At 42.6% G+C, this 18,613-nt stretch overlaps 2 protein-coding genes across 3 annotated transcripts; one reads left to right on the forward strand and one right to left on the reverse strand.

The window, feature by feature from the left end:
• Positions 1 to 4,537: 4,537 nt before the first annotated feature.
• On the forward strand, positions 4,538 to 13,015 carry LOC118401038 (adipocyte plasma membrane-associated protein). The gene is made up of 9 exons (XM_035798212.2): positions 4,538 to 4,834; positions 5,603 to 5,719; positions 7,249 to 7,364; positions 7,775 to 7,867; positions 8,329 to 8,448; positions 8,686 to 8,860; positions 10,101 to 10,235; positions 11,186 to 11,378; positions 11,770 to 13,015. The coding sequence occupies exons 1-9, from the start codon at positions 4,743 to 4,745 to the stop codon at positions 11,977 to 11,979; spliced, it is 1,251 nt and encodes a 416-aa protein (XP_035654105.1). The 5' UTR covers positions 4,538 to 4,742; the 3' UTR covers positions 11,980 to 13,015.
• A 488-nt stretch (positions 13,016 to 13,503) lies between these two features.
• On the reverse strand, positions 13,504 to 16,966 carry LOC118361854 (cystatin-F-like). Of its 2 annotated transcripts, none has more exons than XM_035742073.2 (4): positions 16,780 to 16,966; positions 16,118 to 16,275; positions 14,094 to 14,202; positions 13,504 to 13,919 (listed from the first exon to the last, which is right to left on the reverse strand). In XM_035742073.2, exons 1-4 carry the CDS (start codon positions 16,892 to 16,894, stop codon positions 13,900 to 13,902), a joined length of 402 nt encoding a protein of 133 aa, XP_035597966.1. In that variant the 5' UTR covers positions 16,895 to 16,966; the 3' UTR covers positions 13,504 to 13,899. The 2 variants fall into 2 exon arrangements, with proteins under 2 accessions (XP_035597966.1, XP_035597962.1); XM_035742069.2 differs by having other exon boundaries at positions 13,546 to 13,919; positions 14,080 to 14,202; positions 16,780 to 16,943.
• Positions 16,967 to 18,613: the final 1,647 nt, after the last annotated feature.

Here is an 18,613-nt window from a genome sequence, read left to right on the forward strand (position 1 = left end):
AGAAAGAAGAACATTTGTGAGATTCAGAAAAAATGGAAAGATGCTGGAGGAGTGCTTGACGCCATCTGTCAAGCATGGTGAAGGCAGTGTGATGGTCTGGGGGTGCTTTGTTGGTGGAAAAGTGGGAGATATGTACAGGGTAAAATGGATCTTGAAGAAGGAAGGCTATCACTCCATTTTGCAAAGCCATGCTATACCCTGTGGACGTTGCTTAATTGGAGCCAATTTCCTCCTACAACAGGACAATGACCCAAAGCACAGCTCCAAACTATGAAATAACTATTTAGGGAAGAACCAGTCAGCTGGTATTCTGTCTATAACGAAATGGGCAGCACAGTCACCGGATCTCAACCCTATTGAGCTGTTGTGGGATCAACTTGACCGTATGGTACGTAAGAAGTGCCCATCAAGCCACTCCAACTTGTGGGAGGTGCTTCAGGAAGCATGGGGTGAAATCTCTTCAGATTACCTCAACAAAATGACAACTAGAATGCCAAAGGACTGCAAGGCTGGAATTGCTGCAAATGGAGGATTCTTTGACGATAGCAAAGTTCGAATCATTATTTATGACCTTGTCAACGTCTTGACTATATTTCCTATTCATTTTGACACTCATTTCATGTATGTTTTCATGGAAAACAAGAACATTTCTAAGTGACTTCAAACTTTTGAACGGTAGTGTATATGGGGGATTGGAAATGATGCAGACAATTACATTGATGGAAGCCACAATCTATTTGCAATATTAAAGCTGATCTACACCCTAAAAAAAGGGGGAAACGGTTATTATGTCATTATGCTATCGTGACGTCAGTTGAAACTGTATAAAAAGAGTCTGAAACAAGGTAATTTGGTCATTTAGCTTAATTTGCAACTGAACCAGGACAGATCTGCCCCAGTCACTAATTTCTGGGTGCTTTGAGCAGATTCTGCCCTGCATTTACAGGGAGCAGACCGCAACCGTGGCCTCCCCCTTGGATCAATCAGCCCGTCATGGAGGAGACTCGGCTTGAGGCGGCTGAGCTCGTCATAGATGAGACTGCTTGAGGTGGCTGAGGTGGAGACCTTGGCCATGACAAAGAGACTCAATGTTCTCACGCTGCGAGGCTATCTCAGAGTCAAAGCTGAAGGTCTCTGCCTGGAAGAGGAACTCCAGGGTGGAGGACCGGTCAAGTTGCTGCTGCTTCCCCTACTGGCAATTTAAAATGCTCTGAGGGAACCCCTGTCAGAGCTGAGACTTCTCCTGGCCCTTTGCCCTCTTCCCTAGGTGCAAGGAGGGAGTCACCCTGCAGGGGAGAGTTACTGTAGAGCAGCCTACCTCCAGCATCACTCGTTTTAGGGTGCTCTGGGCAGACTTAATCAGTGAAGTCAAAGATCTCCACCTGCTGTTGAACTCCAGGGTGGAGAACCAGTCAGACTGCTACTTCCCCTACTGGCAGTTTGAACTGCTCTGCAACAGCAAATAATGGGCACATTCCTCTGCCCAGGTTTTGCTGACACGTGCCAGATCTTACAACACCTGGATAGATATTTTACGTATCAGCTAATCACATCAAATGTTACAGTAACCTGTCAGTCAATGACACAGTCGATGACATGGCACGCAACCATTGGTTGACGCATGCAAAGTAATATAATAATAATATATGCCATTTAGCAGACGCTTTTATCCAAAGCGACTTACAGTCATGTGTGCATACATTCTACGTATGGGTGGTCCCGGGAATCGAACCCACTACGCTGGCGTTACAAGCGCCATGCTCTACCAACTGAGCTACAGAAGGACCAAAGTCTGAGGAAGAGAACGCTACCGGAGCCACCCCAGGAGTATGTGCATTGTGACATCACAGTTGCTTAAAGGAGCAATCCGCAGTTGAAACAACAAAGTGTTCACAGTTTTGGCAAAAAGCTGAGGGATGGGGATGGAGAAATGTTATCACTCTTAAATTCATAGACAGAGCTATGGATGCGAGGAGTGACCATCCAGAATACCAATATGATAGTTTTAACCATGTTTTGAGGCTATACAGTGTTTGCATTTACTTTGTGTATAAACATAGGAGTAAAAAAAAGTGTATTTTGGCTCATGAGGCATTTATAATCTATATTCTTCATGAATCAATAGGTACATATCATTAATTTATGAGTCCAAAAATGGATGAAGCAACTGCAGATTGCCCCTTTAACGTTACCATCCACAAAACCTTTCGAAAATAAACAAAAATACAAAACACAATGGAATCTAAAGTAGCATACCCCATTCCCTGACGATGCACTTTTCAAAACCAAAATGTAGAAAATCTGCCCAAAATGTGAGAAGTGTGCACTCGTTCACTACTCATGAATTTCTTCCCACAAATCTAAATGCATTGGAATTGTGGAGACATGGGTTTCCCCCACATGTGTTATACCAGTAATTTCCTTTCGAATCAGTGAAGGAAAGTGAACAAGTGCCCACTTTGGGAGGGAGAGATATAATTGGGACATTGCCAGTGTCACATGTAAACATTCATGGCCATGGGGCAAGGAAGTTTGCGTCAGGTGATATCAGAGAAGAAGAGGCAAAGCGAAAGGGTTTATTTACTCTGCCCAAAATCTGTTCACGTTAAGCAGATCATTAATTATTAAGAAAGTGGTTTGTTTATGTTTCTACCATTGTGGCTAGATGGAATAGGCCAGGGGTGAAAGTAGATGTGATTTCATCCCGATATGGGACCTCATGCACCAACATTTCTTATGTACCTAATCCTAGAATTACGTATAGAATCCCTATTAATTCAATAGGATCTCTGTGGGCCTAGTCGTAAAGATTTATCATTTAACTTTTAAAATGTATTACCTTTTACTGTTGAATAAACACAACCAGTTTCCATCTGATTGTCAAACAATCACTTCAAAGGGCTCCCTTACTAGGCTACCCGCTCACGTTCATCCACTCACAACATATTTCTAGCCTCCAAACAGTGATGAATGGAAACAGACATCTTTTACACAAAACGCCAAAACGTGTAGGCCTAATGTCATTTGGCGATTGTCAGTTGGCCAGATTTTTTACGTTTTTATCTTTATTTTGCAGGGATGCAGTACCAGAAATTCCCTCCTTACGTTCACCCCTGGAGTAGGCCTATAGCTTCATCTAGTGGTCACGTCGGGGAACAAATCATCAGTATCACCACAGGGAATGGGCAATGAGGGAGTGCTGCATTTAGTCAAGGAGAAAATGAATTGCTATTTTGATAGGTGAGGCTCATTTGATCTAATAGAAGTTTTGTAATGCTTAGGTTGTTACGAGTGTACTGATAAGTGTGATGCAAGTCACATCGCGGCAATTTTGAGAAAAGCATCTTATATCAGAGTTCGAAACAGTCTATGCATACCAGTGGAGGCTGCTGAGAGGTTGACGACGCATAATAATGGCTGGAACGGAGCGAATGGAATGGCATCAAACCATCTGTTTGATGTATTTGATACCGTTCTGCTCGAGCCTGTCCTCCCCAATTAAGGTGCCACCAACGTCCTGTGATACATATTCATGGGAATAGCATGGCATATCACTTCTCCATTGAATACAGGTGGTTGACGTCAACAGCCCTCATAGAATATTCAAAAAGTATTTAAATAACGAAATGTATGCACCAATCCAAAGAGAGGAATAGGCGGGAGCTTGACAACCCGCTGTTCTGCTCTACTGTCGACGAATCCGATTGTTAGGGCGGAGACACCAGCATCTCGTAATTATATTCAGTATCTGAAAATATTTGGCATGGGTCCTCAGATCCTCAAAAGGTTTTACAGCTACACCATCGAGAGCATCCTGACGGGTTGCATCACTGCCTCGAATGGCAACTGCTCAGCCTCCGACCGCAAGGCACTACAGAGGGTAGTGAGTACAGCCCAGTACATCACCAGGGTCAAGCTTCCTGCCATCCAGGACCTCTCTACCAGGCGGTGTCATAGGAAGGCCCTAAAAATGGTCAAAGACTCCAGCCACCCTAGTCATAGACTGCCCTCTATGCTTCCGCACGGCAAGCGGCACCGGAGCGCCAAGTCTAGGTCCAAGAGGCTCCTAAAGAGCTTCTACCCACAAGTCATAAGACTCCTGAACAGCTAATCAAATGGCTACCCAGACTATTTGAAACCCCCACGCTGCTGCTACTCTCTGTTATTATTTATGCATAGCCACTTTAATAACCCTACATACATGTACATAATTACCTCAATTACCTCAACACCAGTGCCCCCGCAGATTGACACATTGACTCTGTATGGGTACCCCTGTATATAACCCCGCTATTGATATTTACTGCTGCTCTTTAATTATTTGTTTTTCTTATCTCTTACTTTTTTTGTAGGTATTTTCTTAAAACTGCATTGTTGGTTAAGGGCTTGTAAGTAAGCAATTCACTGTAAGGTATACACCTATTGTATTCGGCGCATGTGACAAATAACATTTTATTTGACGTTCCAAAAGGGTCTGTAATGCACACTCCACAACAGAAGGTGGCGTTGAACATCAATGATCTAGAGACAGCAGCTGTCGCTGACGTAGAAGAAGAAAATGCGTATTGCGAAAAAGGTGTCCACTCAGAAAGCTGGTCGTATACTGTAGATATCACTACGATATCCTGTATTTGTCTGTCTTTACAACCAATCAAATGATCAACCTACTCATGTAGCGAGCTTCTTATTTTAAACATCATTCTTGGGTAATAGAGTCATAGTAGAAGAAGTCTCATTTCATTATGAATGAGCCAGAGGGACTGCGGTTCAGGAGACTGAACAGACCACAGATCATTACAGACGAATTACAGGAACCCCAATACAAGGGCACCAGGTAAGCTATCTTACTCAGTATTGATATTAACATCAGATGCTGCTTTCCTTGCTACTGTAATATTGCATTACGCAACGATGCACAATCAACCACTGTGTATCAGACTGCATGATTCTCATTTGCGCTTCCAAGCTGATGGCAGATGCAGAGGTAAACAATCCATATCTAGGTCAGTTGTACACTCACTGACTAAAGGTAAAAGTGGATGGACTGAATGTGCAATTACTTTGCATTATGCATGCATGGTATGAACCAAACAGTCAGTAATAAGTGGAGAGAGCGTTGACCAGCGTGCGTGCACTTAGTGTAGGCTACTGATAGTAAGGCCTATTCAGGTTTTTCATAGATGCTTTCCCTCTGAAAATAGATACATGTGCATTCTGTGTGTATGTTTTGAGTACTGCATTATCCACTGTTGACCAGAGTTCACGGATCACTTCAAACACCCAATAACAAATTGACATTAAAGCTATAGTCTGGGATCTGGGAATCGGTTCGATATACCCATTGATTCTTGAAGAATGTAACTTAGTTGTGTCCTCAGGCATAGGCCTATCGCAACTTATAACCCGAAATATAAAGGTTATAGGCCTATGCCATTGTTTAACAACAACGTAAACCGACAATGTATAAATATATATATATCATATGAATGTCATAGACTGTCAGTCGTTGCATCTAGTGCCCTGTCTATGAATTTGAGAGAAGAAACATTTCCTCAGCTGTATTTTAAAAAAGTGTTTAATTGATCTGTTTTGTTTTTCCCAGTACCTATAGTGGAAAGGTATTCCGTGTGATCCTGGTGACCCTGGGAGGATGCCTGATCCTTCCAATGCTTGTAGTCTTTTTTCTGCTTGAGTCTCCTATTCACCCTGAGCTGCTTAGGTGAGCTGTCAAGAATTGAAATCCTTCTCTCTTTTTTCTCCTGTTCTTTAGAATCATGTTCACTCTAATGTCTCAGAGACATATTGACTTCAAGGAATGTTGACATTTACATTTGAGTCATTTAGCAGACGCTGTTATCCAGAGCTACTTACAGGAGCAATTAGGTGGTGTCAATGTAAATTGTCCGGTGGCGATTGTTATGAATTGTTCAGTAGTCTAATGGCTTCGGGGTAGAAGCTGTTGAGGAGCCTTTTGGTCCTAGACTTGACGCTTCGGTACCGCTTGCTGTGTGGTAGCAGAGAAAACAGTCTATAACTTGGGTGACTGGAGTCTCTGACAATTTTACGGATCCAGTTGCAGAGGGAGGTGTTTAGTCCCAGAGTCCTTAGCTTAGTGATGAGCTTAATGGGCACTATGGTGTTGAATGCTGAGCTGTAGTCGATGAACAGCATTCACACATAGGTGTTCCTTTTGTCCAGGTGAGAAAGGGCGGTGTGGAGTGTGATTGAGATTGCGTCATCTGTGGATCTGTTGGGGCGGTATGAGAATTGGAGTGGGTCTAGGGTGTCCGGGAGGATGCTGTGTATGTGAGCCATGACCAGCCTTTCAAAGCACGTCATGGCTACAGACGTGAGTGCCACCTGGTGGTAATAATTTAGGCAGGTTACCTTCACTTCCTTGGGCACAGGGACTATGGTGGTCAGGGAGAGGTTGAAAATGTCAGTGAAGACACTTGACAGTTGGTCCGCGCATGCTTTTAGTACACGTCCTAGTAATCCGTCTGGCCCAGCAGCTTTGTGTTTGATGGTTCGTCTGAGGGCATAGCGAGATTTCTTATAAGCGTCCAGATTAGTCTCCCACTCCTTGAAAGCGGCAGCTCTAGCCTTTAGCTCGATGCAGATGTTGCCTGTAATCCATGGCTTCTGGTTGGGATATGTACGTACAGTTACTGTGGGTACGACGTCATTGATGCAATTATTGATGAAGTCGATGACTGAGGTGGTGTATTCCTCAATGCCATTGGATGAATCCCGGAACATATTCCAGTCTGTGCTAGCAAAACAGTCCTGTAGTGTAGCGAGTCACTGGTACTTCCTGCTTACGACTGTTTAATCAACTTTACAGCAAGATACTTTAGAATCAGTCTGCATATTCAACATTTCTGCTTACTTTTCAACTTTCTGGAAATCGGTTTTTGGAAAATATTATGTACTAGTCCTTCCCACAGATCTCACTCCACTGAATGAGTAGGCCTATACTACTTGTATAGCATACATATTATGTAGTATATAGTCAGTATGTAGAATGGTTTCAGTCATCCCTTATCAATAGAATTGATCATGTAGGCCTAGATGTTCTGATGCAAAGACAAAATGCTTAGCCAAACATTACTTTTTCAGTAATTGCTTAATTATTGATTGAAGAAAGATTGATGAGGCACTCGGCTCAAAGTTTGAATGCACGGTTGCAATTTTCCCTTCGGCGCTTTTTGATTTTGTTTCCTCATTTCTTTCCTCTTGTCTTTTCAGCCTCAATGAGCCGCCCCTTATGTCTGGCTGTTACGAGCCCAACTTTAAGCTGAGGGAGGCACAGCGGCTGTTTGAGGACCAGCTTGTTGGCCCAGAGTCTATCGCTAACTTTGGAGGTCAGTGTGGGACTAGAGTTCTCCAGCTGGAGTCTCGCCACATGACAATGTCTTTCATATCTTTCACCCAGTTTGTTTGGGGGCTTGTGTAATTTGTGGTGATTCCACAGTAACAGCAGTCTGATAGTTCAAAGTTGAGGGGGCAATGCTGGGGTAATACTGTCTGGATTGCTGTGTTGACCAATAATAGCAGATGCTTAAGTTTCCAAAATCTCCACATACTATGTGGTCTTAGTGACAGATATATATTTGGCATGACACATTGCCACCTTTGATTTGACTTATGCATTATTAGTTTACCTCCGCAACGGTTGTTCTATGCTGATGTCCAACATATCGCCTTTGCGTTTGACCAGTTTCAACATACACATTTTGATTGTTTATCTCTCTCTCTCGCTCTCTCTCTATAGATTTGATTTACACTGGTACGGCTGATGGAAAGATAGTGAAGATTGAGGGCAAGAGCATCACTGTTATAGCCAGACTTGGCAAGCCACCCTGTGGTAAGTGAGAGAGGGGCTTTGGCTAACTGGTTACTCACACACTGTGTGTCCATCTGATTGTGTGTCCATCGTGTGTGTCCATCTGATTTCTTAAGCTTTCATGACACAATGTTGTCTCTTCACGCAACATGACATGATTTAGACGAATGACCCAACAGTTCCCATTGCTCAAGACTGGAGTTTCAAATGCTCGTTCATAAGCAACTCTTAGCAGGTGCATTTCCCTCATGCCCTTTATGGATTGTTTTTATGCTTACACAACAAGGACAGCTTAATGCACAACAGGCCTAGCATGTTGGCTCAAAACTGAAAAGACCTCAAGAATAGACTCAAGCTCTAACCCAAACATTTGCTCGTATTAATCAGATTAGCCTGTTCAAAATTATTGAAATTATTGCACCCAATAAATGATCAATTACTTTACACACCACATGTCCACTGTGTTATGTGCTTTGTTGTAGATGGATCCCGTGAACAGGAGCCTAGCTGTGGACGACCCCTGGGTATCAGAGTGGGTCCTAACGGCACCCTGTTTGTAGCTGATGCCTACCTGGGGCTGTTCAAGGTCAACCCTGTCACAGGTAAGCAGCACACACAGCAATGGCATCGCAGTTCTCTATTCCTTATAGGATCGATTTTAATATCAATAATGTGACAAAGACTTGTTTTTTTTTTGCAAGGTATTAAATATTTGTTTTAGATTTTCTAACAATTTCACCTTTTACTCAGTTTAATCAATTTTGTTCAATATACTATCCTCAAAATAAAAGTGCTGGGTTATGCAAGTCATTTTAGTGTTTCTTTGACTCATTACGAAGGTGAGGTGACCAACCTGGTGTCGGCTGGGCAGATGGTTGGGGGCCGGAGGCTCTCCTTTGTCAATGACCTGGATGTAACGCAGGATGGGAGGAAAGTGTACTTCACTGACTCTAGCAGCAGGTGGCAGCGCAGAGACTACCTTCATCTCATCATGGAGGCCACAGCAGATGGACGGTAACTGTTACCACAGAACATATGGAGATCCTTGAGCACATTCTAATAGCAAGGTCTTGTTTACTTTGTCAAGAGTTTCTATTGATATTTGATATGCATATAGGACAGGGGTCTCCAACCTTTTGTAGCATGAGAGCTACTTTTAAAAAAATGAAACATGTTGTGAGCTACTCGTTTTTTTCTAGCTTTCAATAGGCACATTATTCTCTTCTCCTCTGCAACACTTCCCAGGTCCTTAGTGTACAGGAGAAAGTAGTGCACTGTTTTCTTACAATATACCTGGTACAATAATGGCTAATAAACAACTAAAAAATCCCTATAAAGCCCTATAGAATATATCATTTTTTTATCTCCCAAATTATGTACTCTCAGTTTTATTTTTTGGGTTTTAGATATTTTACTTTTTCAATCTCAAAATTATAATTTTGTAGAGAAACAATGAAATGGAATCTTCTGAGTCCATGTCAATGATCAAATCAGGAGACAATTTATTTTATGTCTGGAAGGATTTTGGAGTGTAATTCCCCTTTAATTGCACATCTGGCCCTTTTTAATTTCTCATCTAGCGAGTGAGGAATGTGCCATCTAATGTGCCTGTCTAGCGATGGTTCTGTACTGTTGCTGCTCATTCCATGGCAAAATGGACAAATAACAGATACAAATGATATACTTACTCGTGATATACTTCTGCCAGGTAAGCTTACTTTACAGTTAACATTTAATTGAGAAGGTTTTGGGGAACGTATTTCTGTAAATTCATTGGCAGATATTGTGTTAGGTTTGGCTTTTAAGCCAATAGTGGCTAACCAGGGGTGGGATAATGTCAGTGTTGCGTTGATTAGATAGTAGCTGGGAGCTTGTGGTGTCTGATACTTGTGATATTTGTTTATGACAGTTTGCGGTGGAACACTTGAAAATTACATGTACTTTCAGAATTGTTTGGCGAGCTACTCATAGGTGGGCTGCGAGCTACTCATAGGTGGGCTGCGAGCTACTCATAGGTGGGCTGCGAGCTACTCATAGGTGGGCTGCGAGCTTTTGGTAGCTCGCGATCGACCTGTTGGAGACCCCTGGTATAGGGCCTTGTCATATTTAAAGATTTAATTTTCTAGATTGAAAGCATTTGTGTTGATACATAATGCGGGTACCTTCTATTTTTAAGAAATCTAACACTTTATTAAGACAACAAGCTGACGGCTGAGCGAAGCTGTCCGTATGTAACCCTTTGTCTGTCTTCCAGCGTGTTGGAGTATGACACAGAGACCAAGGAGGTGACCGTGCTGATGGAGAACCTTCGTTTTGCCAACGGGATCCAGCTTTTCCCTGATGAGGAGTCTGTGCTGGTGGCTGAGACCACTATGGCTAGGATACGCAGGTACTGTAGAGTTGATCCTCCTGAGGAACACAACCAACCTTATTTAACTACTGCACCGAGTGACGAAATGCTTCCCAAAGGGGATTGAAACGTTCTTTAGTTATCTCATGTTTCATCAGATGCTAGGATGCTAGGTTGTTGTGGTGCCGGCTTTTTGAGCGTGCTCCAAGTGCGCCAACAGGTTTTTAAAAATTCTTCTCTGGTTTTCATTATTTTCTCTCTCCCTTATCAAGATTTCATGAATATATGTTGCCTTTGTAATATCAAACTTTTTAGAAATTGCCGGGAGCAGTCCGTTCTCCCACGACTCACATGTATAAATGATGCAAGCTCACTGTTGCCTCGGTAACAGAGCCCCTTCACTGAGCTGCCTGAGCAGAAAGACATTATATTGGCTTGTCCTTACACTAATTTTGGAGGTGAGGGGGAATAAGTGGGAGGGAGGTGTTCATTGTTTGTTCATTTCAGCCCGTATGGTAATGCAGACAGTTAGGGGAAGGTTTTTTATTTGCTGACTGTGCATAATATAAACCAGTAAGTAGATTCCCTGAAAAATGGGGCAGAATTATTTTTTAGATTTTTAAAAATTGTATTTTAGGTTTCCCCAGCAAGTAGATTGTCTCCCTCCCATAACTGGTTTATAATAGTCATAAGTAATGCATTTTCTTTTGGCTTTATCAATGCAGACAGAGTCAAATCCCCTGCTGCTGCTAAGAGATCTGAAGCTGGCTTGTTTTTCAATAACACAGTCTTCAAAGTATTGTGAAGACTGCTCGTACAGGAGTTTTGTCAAATGTTTTTGAATTGTTTCCCATAATACCTCTGTTACCTGTCACACATACCATAAGCATGAGGCAAGCCATTTTAACCTTAATCTGTATGACAGAATGGACTTTCTTTCCCTCATCTCCTGAATTTCCACGACTTTGTTTCTGACTGTGTCCGTGCAGGGTCCATGTGTCAGGTCTAAATAAGGGAGGAATGGACACGTTTGTTGACAACCTTCCTGGTTTCCCTGACAACATCCGTCGCAGCTCCTCTGGAGGGTACTGGGTGGCCATGTCAGCTGTGCGGCCCAACCCTGGATTCTCCATGCTGGACTTTCTGGCCCAGAAGCCCTGGATAAAGAAGCTAATATTTAAGGTAGATGATATGACATGTGATAGCATATGGTATATTATATGATATGTTGTAAAACGATATCTTTATTGTCCATTTACATGGAAGTTCATTTTAATCCACCAAAAGACTAAAGGGAGGTTTGACGTGTCCTATTTACTGTGACTATAAGTCTGGTATTCATTCCTGTTGGTCTGTTTCTTGGGTGTTTCTGCATACAAGGGTTTGGGATCTTGCAAGCTGGAAATCTGCCTAACAAAAATCGAAGGAATACATACAGTATACCTCATTCATTGTGACCGTGAGACCATTTTGTTAGACTGTCTCTTTGTGTGATCTCTACTTCAGTCTGGTTTTGGTGACAAGACTCATCCCCCTCTCCCATCTCTCTTCATCCCTCCCCCTCTCCCTGCAGCTCTTCAGTCAGGACGTGCTGATGAAGTTTGTGCCTCGCTACAGTCTGGTGATAGAGCTCCAGGAGAGCGGGGCATGCATGCGTAGCTTCCATGACCCCCACGGCATGGTGGCAGCCTACGTCAGCGAGGCACACGAGCACGACGGCCACCTCTACCTAGGCTCCTTCCGCTCCCCTTACCTCTGCAAGCTGGATCTCAGCAAGGTTTGAGCTGGGAGCTGAGCACAACCGCTGTCTCGAAAAAAAAAAGTGTTGCTTTCTGATGAAAACCACTCATCTCCAAAACAGGAACTTTTCAGGAAATGGAAAAAACTGCCATATTTTCCCATTAACAAACATACTATTATGAAACTTCAGAAGCTATTTTTAATATATGTTCTTAGTCATAGTCATAAAATGTTCAGAGTACATTGAGGGGAGTTACCGCTTTCAATACGTGTTAAAAAAATGGAGAATAGGTTTTCATCAGACAGCAATATGTTCCACACTGTGAGACTGCGCTCTGCCTACCTAACACCTCCCTACCTAGTCTTTCCCAAAGGAGTGTTTTCCAATAACAGATACATTGGAATTGATCGGAATGGCTTAATGCTTGATGTGCTGCGTTTGCATTGCTTTTCGCCAGCTTCAGGAAAACATGGGCTAGTCTTCATTAAGTAGCTGCACTACTGAGGCACATTTGACTGGGATGCATATCCATCCTTTCTAGTCTTATCAGCCCACAATGAACTATTAACCCTTTAACTTCTGTTGACAGGAATGATGGTGTGTTTCATTTGGAGCTCAAGTGCTTTTTTTTTTTTTAACCAAGCATTCCTTGGGCCAAATTGTTTGTGCAGAAATCCCCATGTAAGGTACATTGTTTTTCCAGGTCTGTTTTGAAATGAGGTGCCAAATTTGTTACTTTTCTTGTGTGAACCATTCAGTACTGAGCTCTCATCTCACCCCTAAAAATAACTGACAATGTTATTCTTCACTTAATTTTATCAGTAGAAATAGACGTAAAGAACACTGAATCTGTATTTTAGGAGTGCCACTTTAAACTGATTTATTGTGTGTATATTTAGATATCCTAGACCAAGTTGATCATACTGTGGTGAAAAAGGAAATAAGTATGAATCATTTCCCCTGACTTTGTATATTGCACAACTGCTTAACGGAATGTGAATTTTTTGCTCAATGTTGAATGCTGCCAGCCTTCAGCTGAGCTTCCTTTGAAATAAAACAGTTTGCCTAATAATAAAAATTACATTTCTAGTGTTAATATACACTACCGCCCCCACTGCATGTCTTCAGAGAAACCAGTTGGACAGGGATAGTTTCATGTCAGTGGACACCTCAAATGTACAGTAGAAATGAGCACACAGAAACCCTCCCCTGCCTCAGAGCCAGTGGAGCTCATCAGATCAAGGGCCTCATTAAGAGGGTGCACGGAGAGCTGCTTTAAAGATGTTACTGAGAGCTCCAACCCCACTCAGCAAGCCTGATCCCAGGGCTGCCCTCTGTAGGAGGGGCCCCTCCACTGCTGCTGGCTCTCTACTCACTAAGATCAGACACTGCTGCACTGGTTTCATAAGAGCCTTTGAATGATGGAGGCTGTATCATAGACCAGGCTTTTCAAAGGATATAGGTCACGGAGTGCTGAGGAAGAATCATATCCCAGTCTGTACAAAGGCCCTGTGGAGCAAGCCTTCAGATGGAATCTCTAGAAGTTTAGATAGCCCGAGCACAAACGTAACTCGGAACAGCCGCACAGATTTTCTATTCCTTCCTACGGATATGATGATCCTGTTTGGGATTTAAGGTGTTGTTGATCAAAATTTAGTCTGTGCAGACCCTAACTCATGCCAAAACATGAGTTAAAATTCATTGTATAATTTGCACGGGATAAAGCAGTCCACCATTTTATTTGAGGATAACAAGGTTAGATAAGTTAACCTAAAATACATATTGGTACTCAAGACATATAGTAATAGCCATTGTTAAACTATACGTTAAGGCTCAATTTTATTTAGAGGAATGAAAATGAATGGAGAGAAACAGCGTAGGAACTTCCTTCAAGATCGGTCAGATGGGCTGCACGAAAAATAGGTAGTCTTCATGAAGTGGAGCCAAGGCATTTTCCAAACCTCAAAGACACAGTGGAAGGTCTGAAAGACACAAATGCACTATTATCATTAGTCACTCCAATGTTATTACTTTTAGCTATGATCCACTTGCCAGCCAAAATTAGTGCTGATATTCACCCAATTGCTATACATACAGCTTCAACATAATGTATCATATTTCTAAACTTAAAACATACAATACCTGCTGCAACAAACCATCTGGTTGGAACGTGCAGTTGGCCAGGTCTGGGTCTTTGTGTCTGTTTTTGCGGCACACGGTCCACGAGAGGTCTACTTCCAAAATGTATTTGAGTCCCTTTACAATTTGTAACAGAAAGCTACATTGAACTGAAGACGTTTGTGCCTCCCTGGTGTAGTCTAACTATACCAGGGCTGCCCAATCCTCTTCCTGGAGATCTATCGTTCTGTAGGTTCAGTCCAACCCTAATTTGGCATATCTGATTCAGCTAGTTAAGGTCTGGTTGAGCAGCTAATTAGTAGAATCAGGTGTGTTAAATTAGGGTTGGACTGAAAACCCACAGGATGGTAGATATCCAGGAAGATGGTTGGGCAGCCCTGAACTACACTGCTCAAAAAAATAAAGGGAACACTAAAATAACACATCCTAGATCTGAATGAATGAAATATTCTTATTAAATACTTTTTTCTTTACATAGTTGAATGTGCTGACAACAAAATCACACAAAAACTATCAATGGAAATCAAATGTATCAACCCATGGAGGTCTGGATTTGGGGTCACACTCAACATTAAAGTGGAAAACCACACTACAGGCTGATCCAATTTTGATGTAATGTCCTTAAAACAAGCCAAACTGAGGCTCACGTGCCTGTATGACCTCCCTACAATGCCTGGGCATGCTCCTGATGAGGTGGCGGATGGTCTCCTGAGGGATCTCCTCCCAGACCTGGACTAAAGCATCTGCCAACTCCTGGACAGTCTGTGGTGCAACGGATGGATTGATGGTTGGTGGATGGACCGAGACATGATGTCCCAGATGTGCTCAATTGGATTCAGGTCTGGGGAACGGGCGGGCCAGTCCATAGCATCAATGCCTTCCTCTTGCAGGAACTGCTGACACACTCCAGCGACATGAGGTCTAGCATTGTCTTGCATTAGGAGGAACCCGGGGCCAACCGCACCAGCATATGGTCTCACAAGGGGTCTGAGGATCTCATCTCGGTACCTAATGGCAGTCAGGCTACCTCTGGCGAGCACATGGAGGCCCCCCAAAGAAATGCCACCCCACACCATGACTGACCCACCGCCAAACCGGTCATGCTGGAGGATGTTGCAGGCAGCAGAACGTTCTCCACGGCGTCTCCAGACTGTCACGTCTGTCACGTGTGCTCAGTGTGAACCTGCTTTCATCTGTGAAGAGCACAGGGGGCGCCAGTGGCGAATTTGCCAATCTTGGTGTTCTCTGGCAAATGCCAAACGTCCTGCACGGTGTTGGGCTGTAAGCACAACCCCCACCTGTGGACGTCGGGTCCTCATACCACCCTCATGGAGTCTGTTTCTGACCGTTTGAGCAGACATGCACATTTGTGGCCTGCTGGAGGTCAGTTTGCAGGGCTCTGGCAGTGCTCCTCCTTCGCACAAAGGTGGAGGTAGCGGTCCTGCTGCTGGGTTGTTGCCCTCCTACGCCCTCCTCCACATCTCCTGATGTATTGGCCTGTCTCCTGGTAGCGCCTCCATGCTCTGGACACTACGCTGACAGACACAGCAAACCTTCTTGCCACAGCTCGCATTGATGTGTCATCCTGGATGAGCTGCACTACCTGAGCCACTTGTGTGGGTTGTAGTCTCAGTCTCATGCTACCACTAGAGTGAAAGCACTGCCAGCATTCAAAAGTGACCAAAACATCAGCCAGGAAGCATAGGAACTGAGAAGTGGTCTGTGGTCACCACCTGCAGAACCACTCCTTTATTGGGGATGTCTTGCCAATTGCCTATAATTTCCAACTGTTGTCTATTCCATTTGCACAACAGCATGTGAAATGTATTGTCAATCAGTGTTGCTTCCTAAGTGGACAGTTTGATTTCACAGAAGTGTGATTGACTTGGAGTTACATTGTGTTTAAGTGTTCCCTTTATTTTTTTGAGCAGTGTAGTTGGACTATACCAGTGAGGCATGAACTTCAATTCAACACAGCTTTCATCCTTATTTCACATTCAATATACGACTACTTCAGTATAGAAATGTCAGTCCTCCATACCTGTCTTTCGGCTTTTTCAATTGCAGATGGCTTGAAGAGAAAAGCATCATTGGTCTGATTGTTAAATGAATTGGTCCCATGAAGCGCCGCTTTTAGGACCCCCTTGTCATTTGTGTTGATCTTATATGGAGCGCCAGGCACTAACCTTTGGCAACTGACTGAATAAAAAAAAAGCTAATTCAACAAATTCACTAAATGTTTGCGACGTTAGGTTTTAGGTTCGACAGGTCTTCCTATGAACACAGAATTAGGTCAGCTTACGCAAGACTGTGCTACAACTGACAGTCAGAACTGAAGCCAAAAGGCAAGTGACAATATATTTCTCATACCGATAAAGTCAACCAACATGAGCAGAGAAACCTAACCCACAAAGAAACTGAAATCAAGCCATAAGGGCCTAAAGCTAACAGGATACAGCTGCATTATTTCACAACAATAAATCATTAACGTTCATGCACTGTTACTGATCAAAAGACAATTCATTATTCAACATTTTTGTAATTACAGACATTGTGTGGTTAAGGTAAAGTAATTAGAATTATTAAATTGTGGACAAGAATCCTCAATCCTATGAAAACCTAGATAACAAACTGGCTTCACAAACATGCCATGCTACTTCTACTAAACACAGACAATTTTATCCGATTAAAATAAGATCTTACCAATTGAGCACAAGCCAGAGAAGAGCAGAAGCATGTAACCCAGCCCCATGCCTGTTAGAGATTTCTCAACACTGCTGTTTATTTTACTTCCTGTAAGGCAACACTTCCACCACATGTTGCAGACTAGCCAAACCTACCATGGGCCTACTTCCACAAGACAATCAATTAACTAACAGGTGCAGCCAATAGAGAAAACTGAACAAACTAGTTTGATCATATCAATATCTTTTGATTGACATTCTCTCATCTTTTTGCAACAGAACATTATTTTCATTAATTGTGTTACATGGAAAGGTGGTGCTTTACTTATATTTAATCACTACATAAAATAAAATAACCACAACCAATTTTGAATTGGCCTTAAATTGGTTTAAAGCTCCCTTTGAACAGTCTTGTGTAATAACATCATTTTTATGTTTAGACAGGCAGCCCAATTCGGATCTTTTTTCCCACTAATTGATCTTTTGACCAATTTCATCAGATCTTTTTCAGATCTGATTGGTGAAAAGACCAATTAGTTGGCCTCCCGAGTGGCGCAGCAGTCAAACGCACTGCAATGCTTGAGGCGTCACTACAGATATGCAACCGCGAGACCCATGACGACGCACGGGTTAGGGGAGCGTTTTTACTGGCCGGGATGTCCTTGCCCCATCGCGCTCTAGCGACTCCTGTGGCGGCCCGGGCGCATGCACGCTGCCACTTTGGCCAGATGTATGGTGTCTTCCGACACATCTCATGGCTCTCGACCTTCGCCTCTCCCGATATCCAATATGATATCACAAAAAAAAATGAGTGAAAATTAAAAACAGAAGAACAGTGCTGCTTGTGTAAACGTAAAAGTGCTTTTTAAAATAATGGTGTCTGTGGAAAGTGGCAATACAAAGTAATAAAACATTCATAATAAAAAGGCGTCTAATCATCCACAAGAAACCAAAGTAGGCTTTGAGAAAACAGTAAAAGTGACGAAATTCATGACATGTAGAGTCATAAAACACTACTCTATGGGCTACTCATACTGTAGATATACTGTACATTGTTTGAAGTACCAATTACCACCAGCAGCTGGTAGACATAGCTCGTGTTTCCAAGAGCTTTGTCTGCATTGAATTGACAAAATAATAAAATAATGTCTTATTTTACACAAGGAGGTAAAAATCCAGATGTGAATTATTAATACATTTTGGGAAACGTCATGGAGTTGTAGAGATCTCAACCAGAGAACGTTGATGATTACACTGACAGGGGGAATCAGTTTAGGCCATGTCAGAGTGACCTGAATTGAGACATTTTTGGAAACTATACCCTGTGGATAAATCTTTGCATGGAAACTGAACATTTACTCTGTCTTCAGACTAACAACCCTGTTTTGAGAGACCAAACTGCACTCCTCAAAACATCTGATGAACTTTTATTTCACTTTTGTCTTGTCTGGAAAGAAGTGCATTGCACTTTCAGTATGTAGAAGTAACATCAAGTTAATTATAATGCTCATCTCATAATCATTGGGATAAAGCCAGAAGTAGGAAACTGTACACATTTTGTCATGTCAAATTTGGTCTTCATTGGCTGTATCCTCATTGTCTCTTTATTCCCTGTCACATCACTTGACCATGAATTGCATTCTGGTTTTGACATCTAGCTGCATAAAAAAACCAGCTCTCTGAAAAAGGTCAGAAGACGTTCTAATTCAGAGGAGAGAGATGGTAGTTCACTGATGCACTAAGGTTGAACCTCTGTCATCAAAGTCCCCCCCCCACCATCTGTCGTTGCTCACTCACTGACAGAGAACTTTATCTTATTTGTGTTTTTCCACAGCTCTAGGGAAAATCCTGTT

This window comes from Oncorhynchus keta, chromosome 2 (assembly GCF_023373465.1).
Source record: "Oncorhynchus keta strain PuntledgeMale-10-30-2019 chromosome 2, Oket_V2, whole genome shotgun sequence".
Lineage (NCBI taxonomy): Eukaryota > Metazoa > Chordata > Actinopteri > Salmoniformes > Salmonidae > Oncorhynchus > Oncorhynchus keta.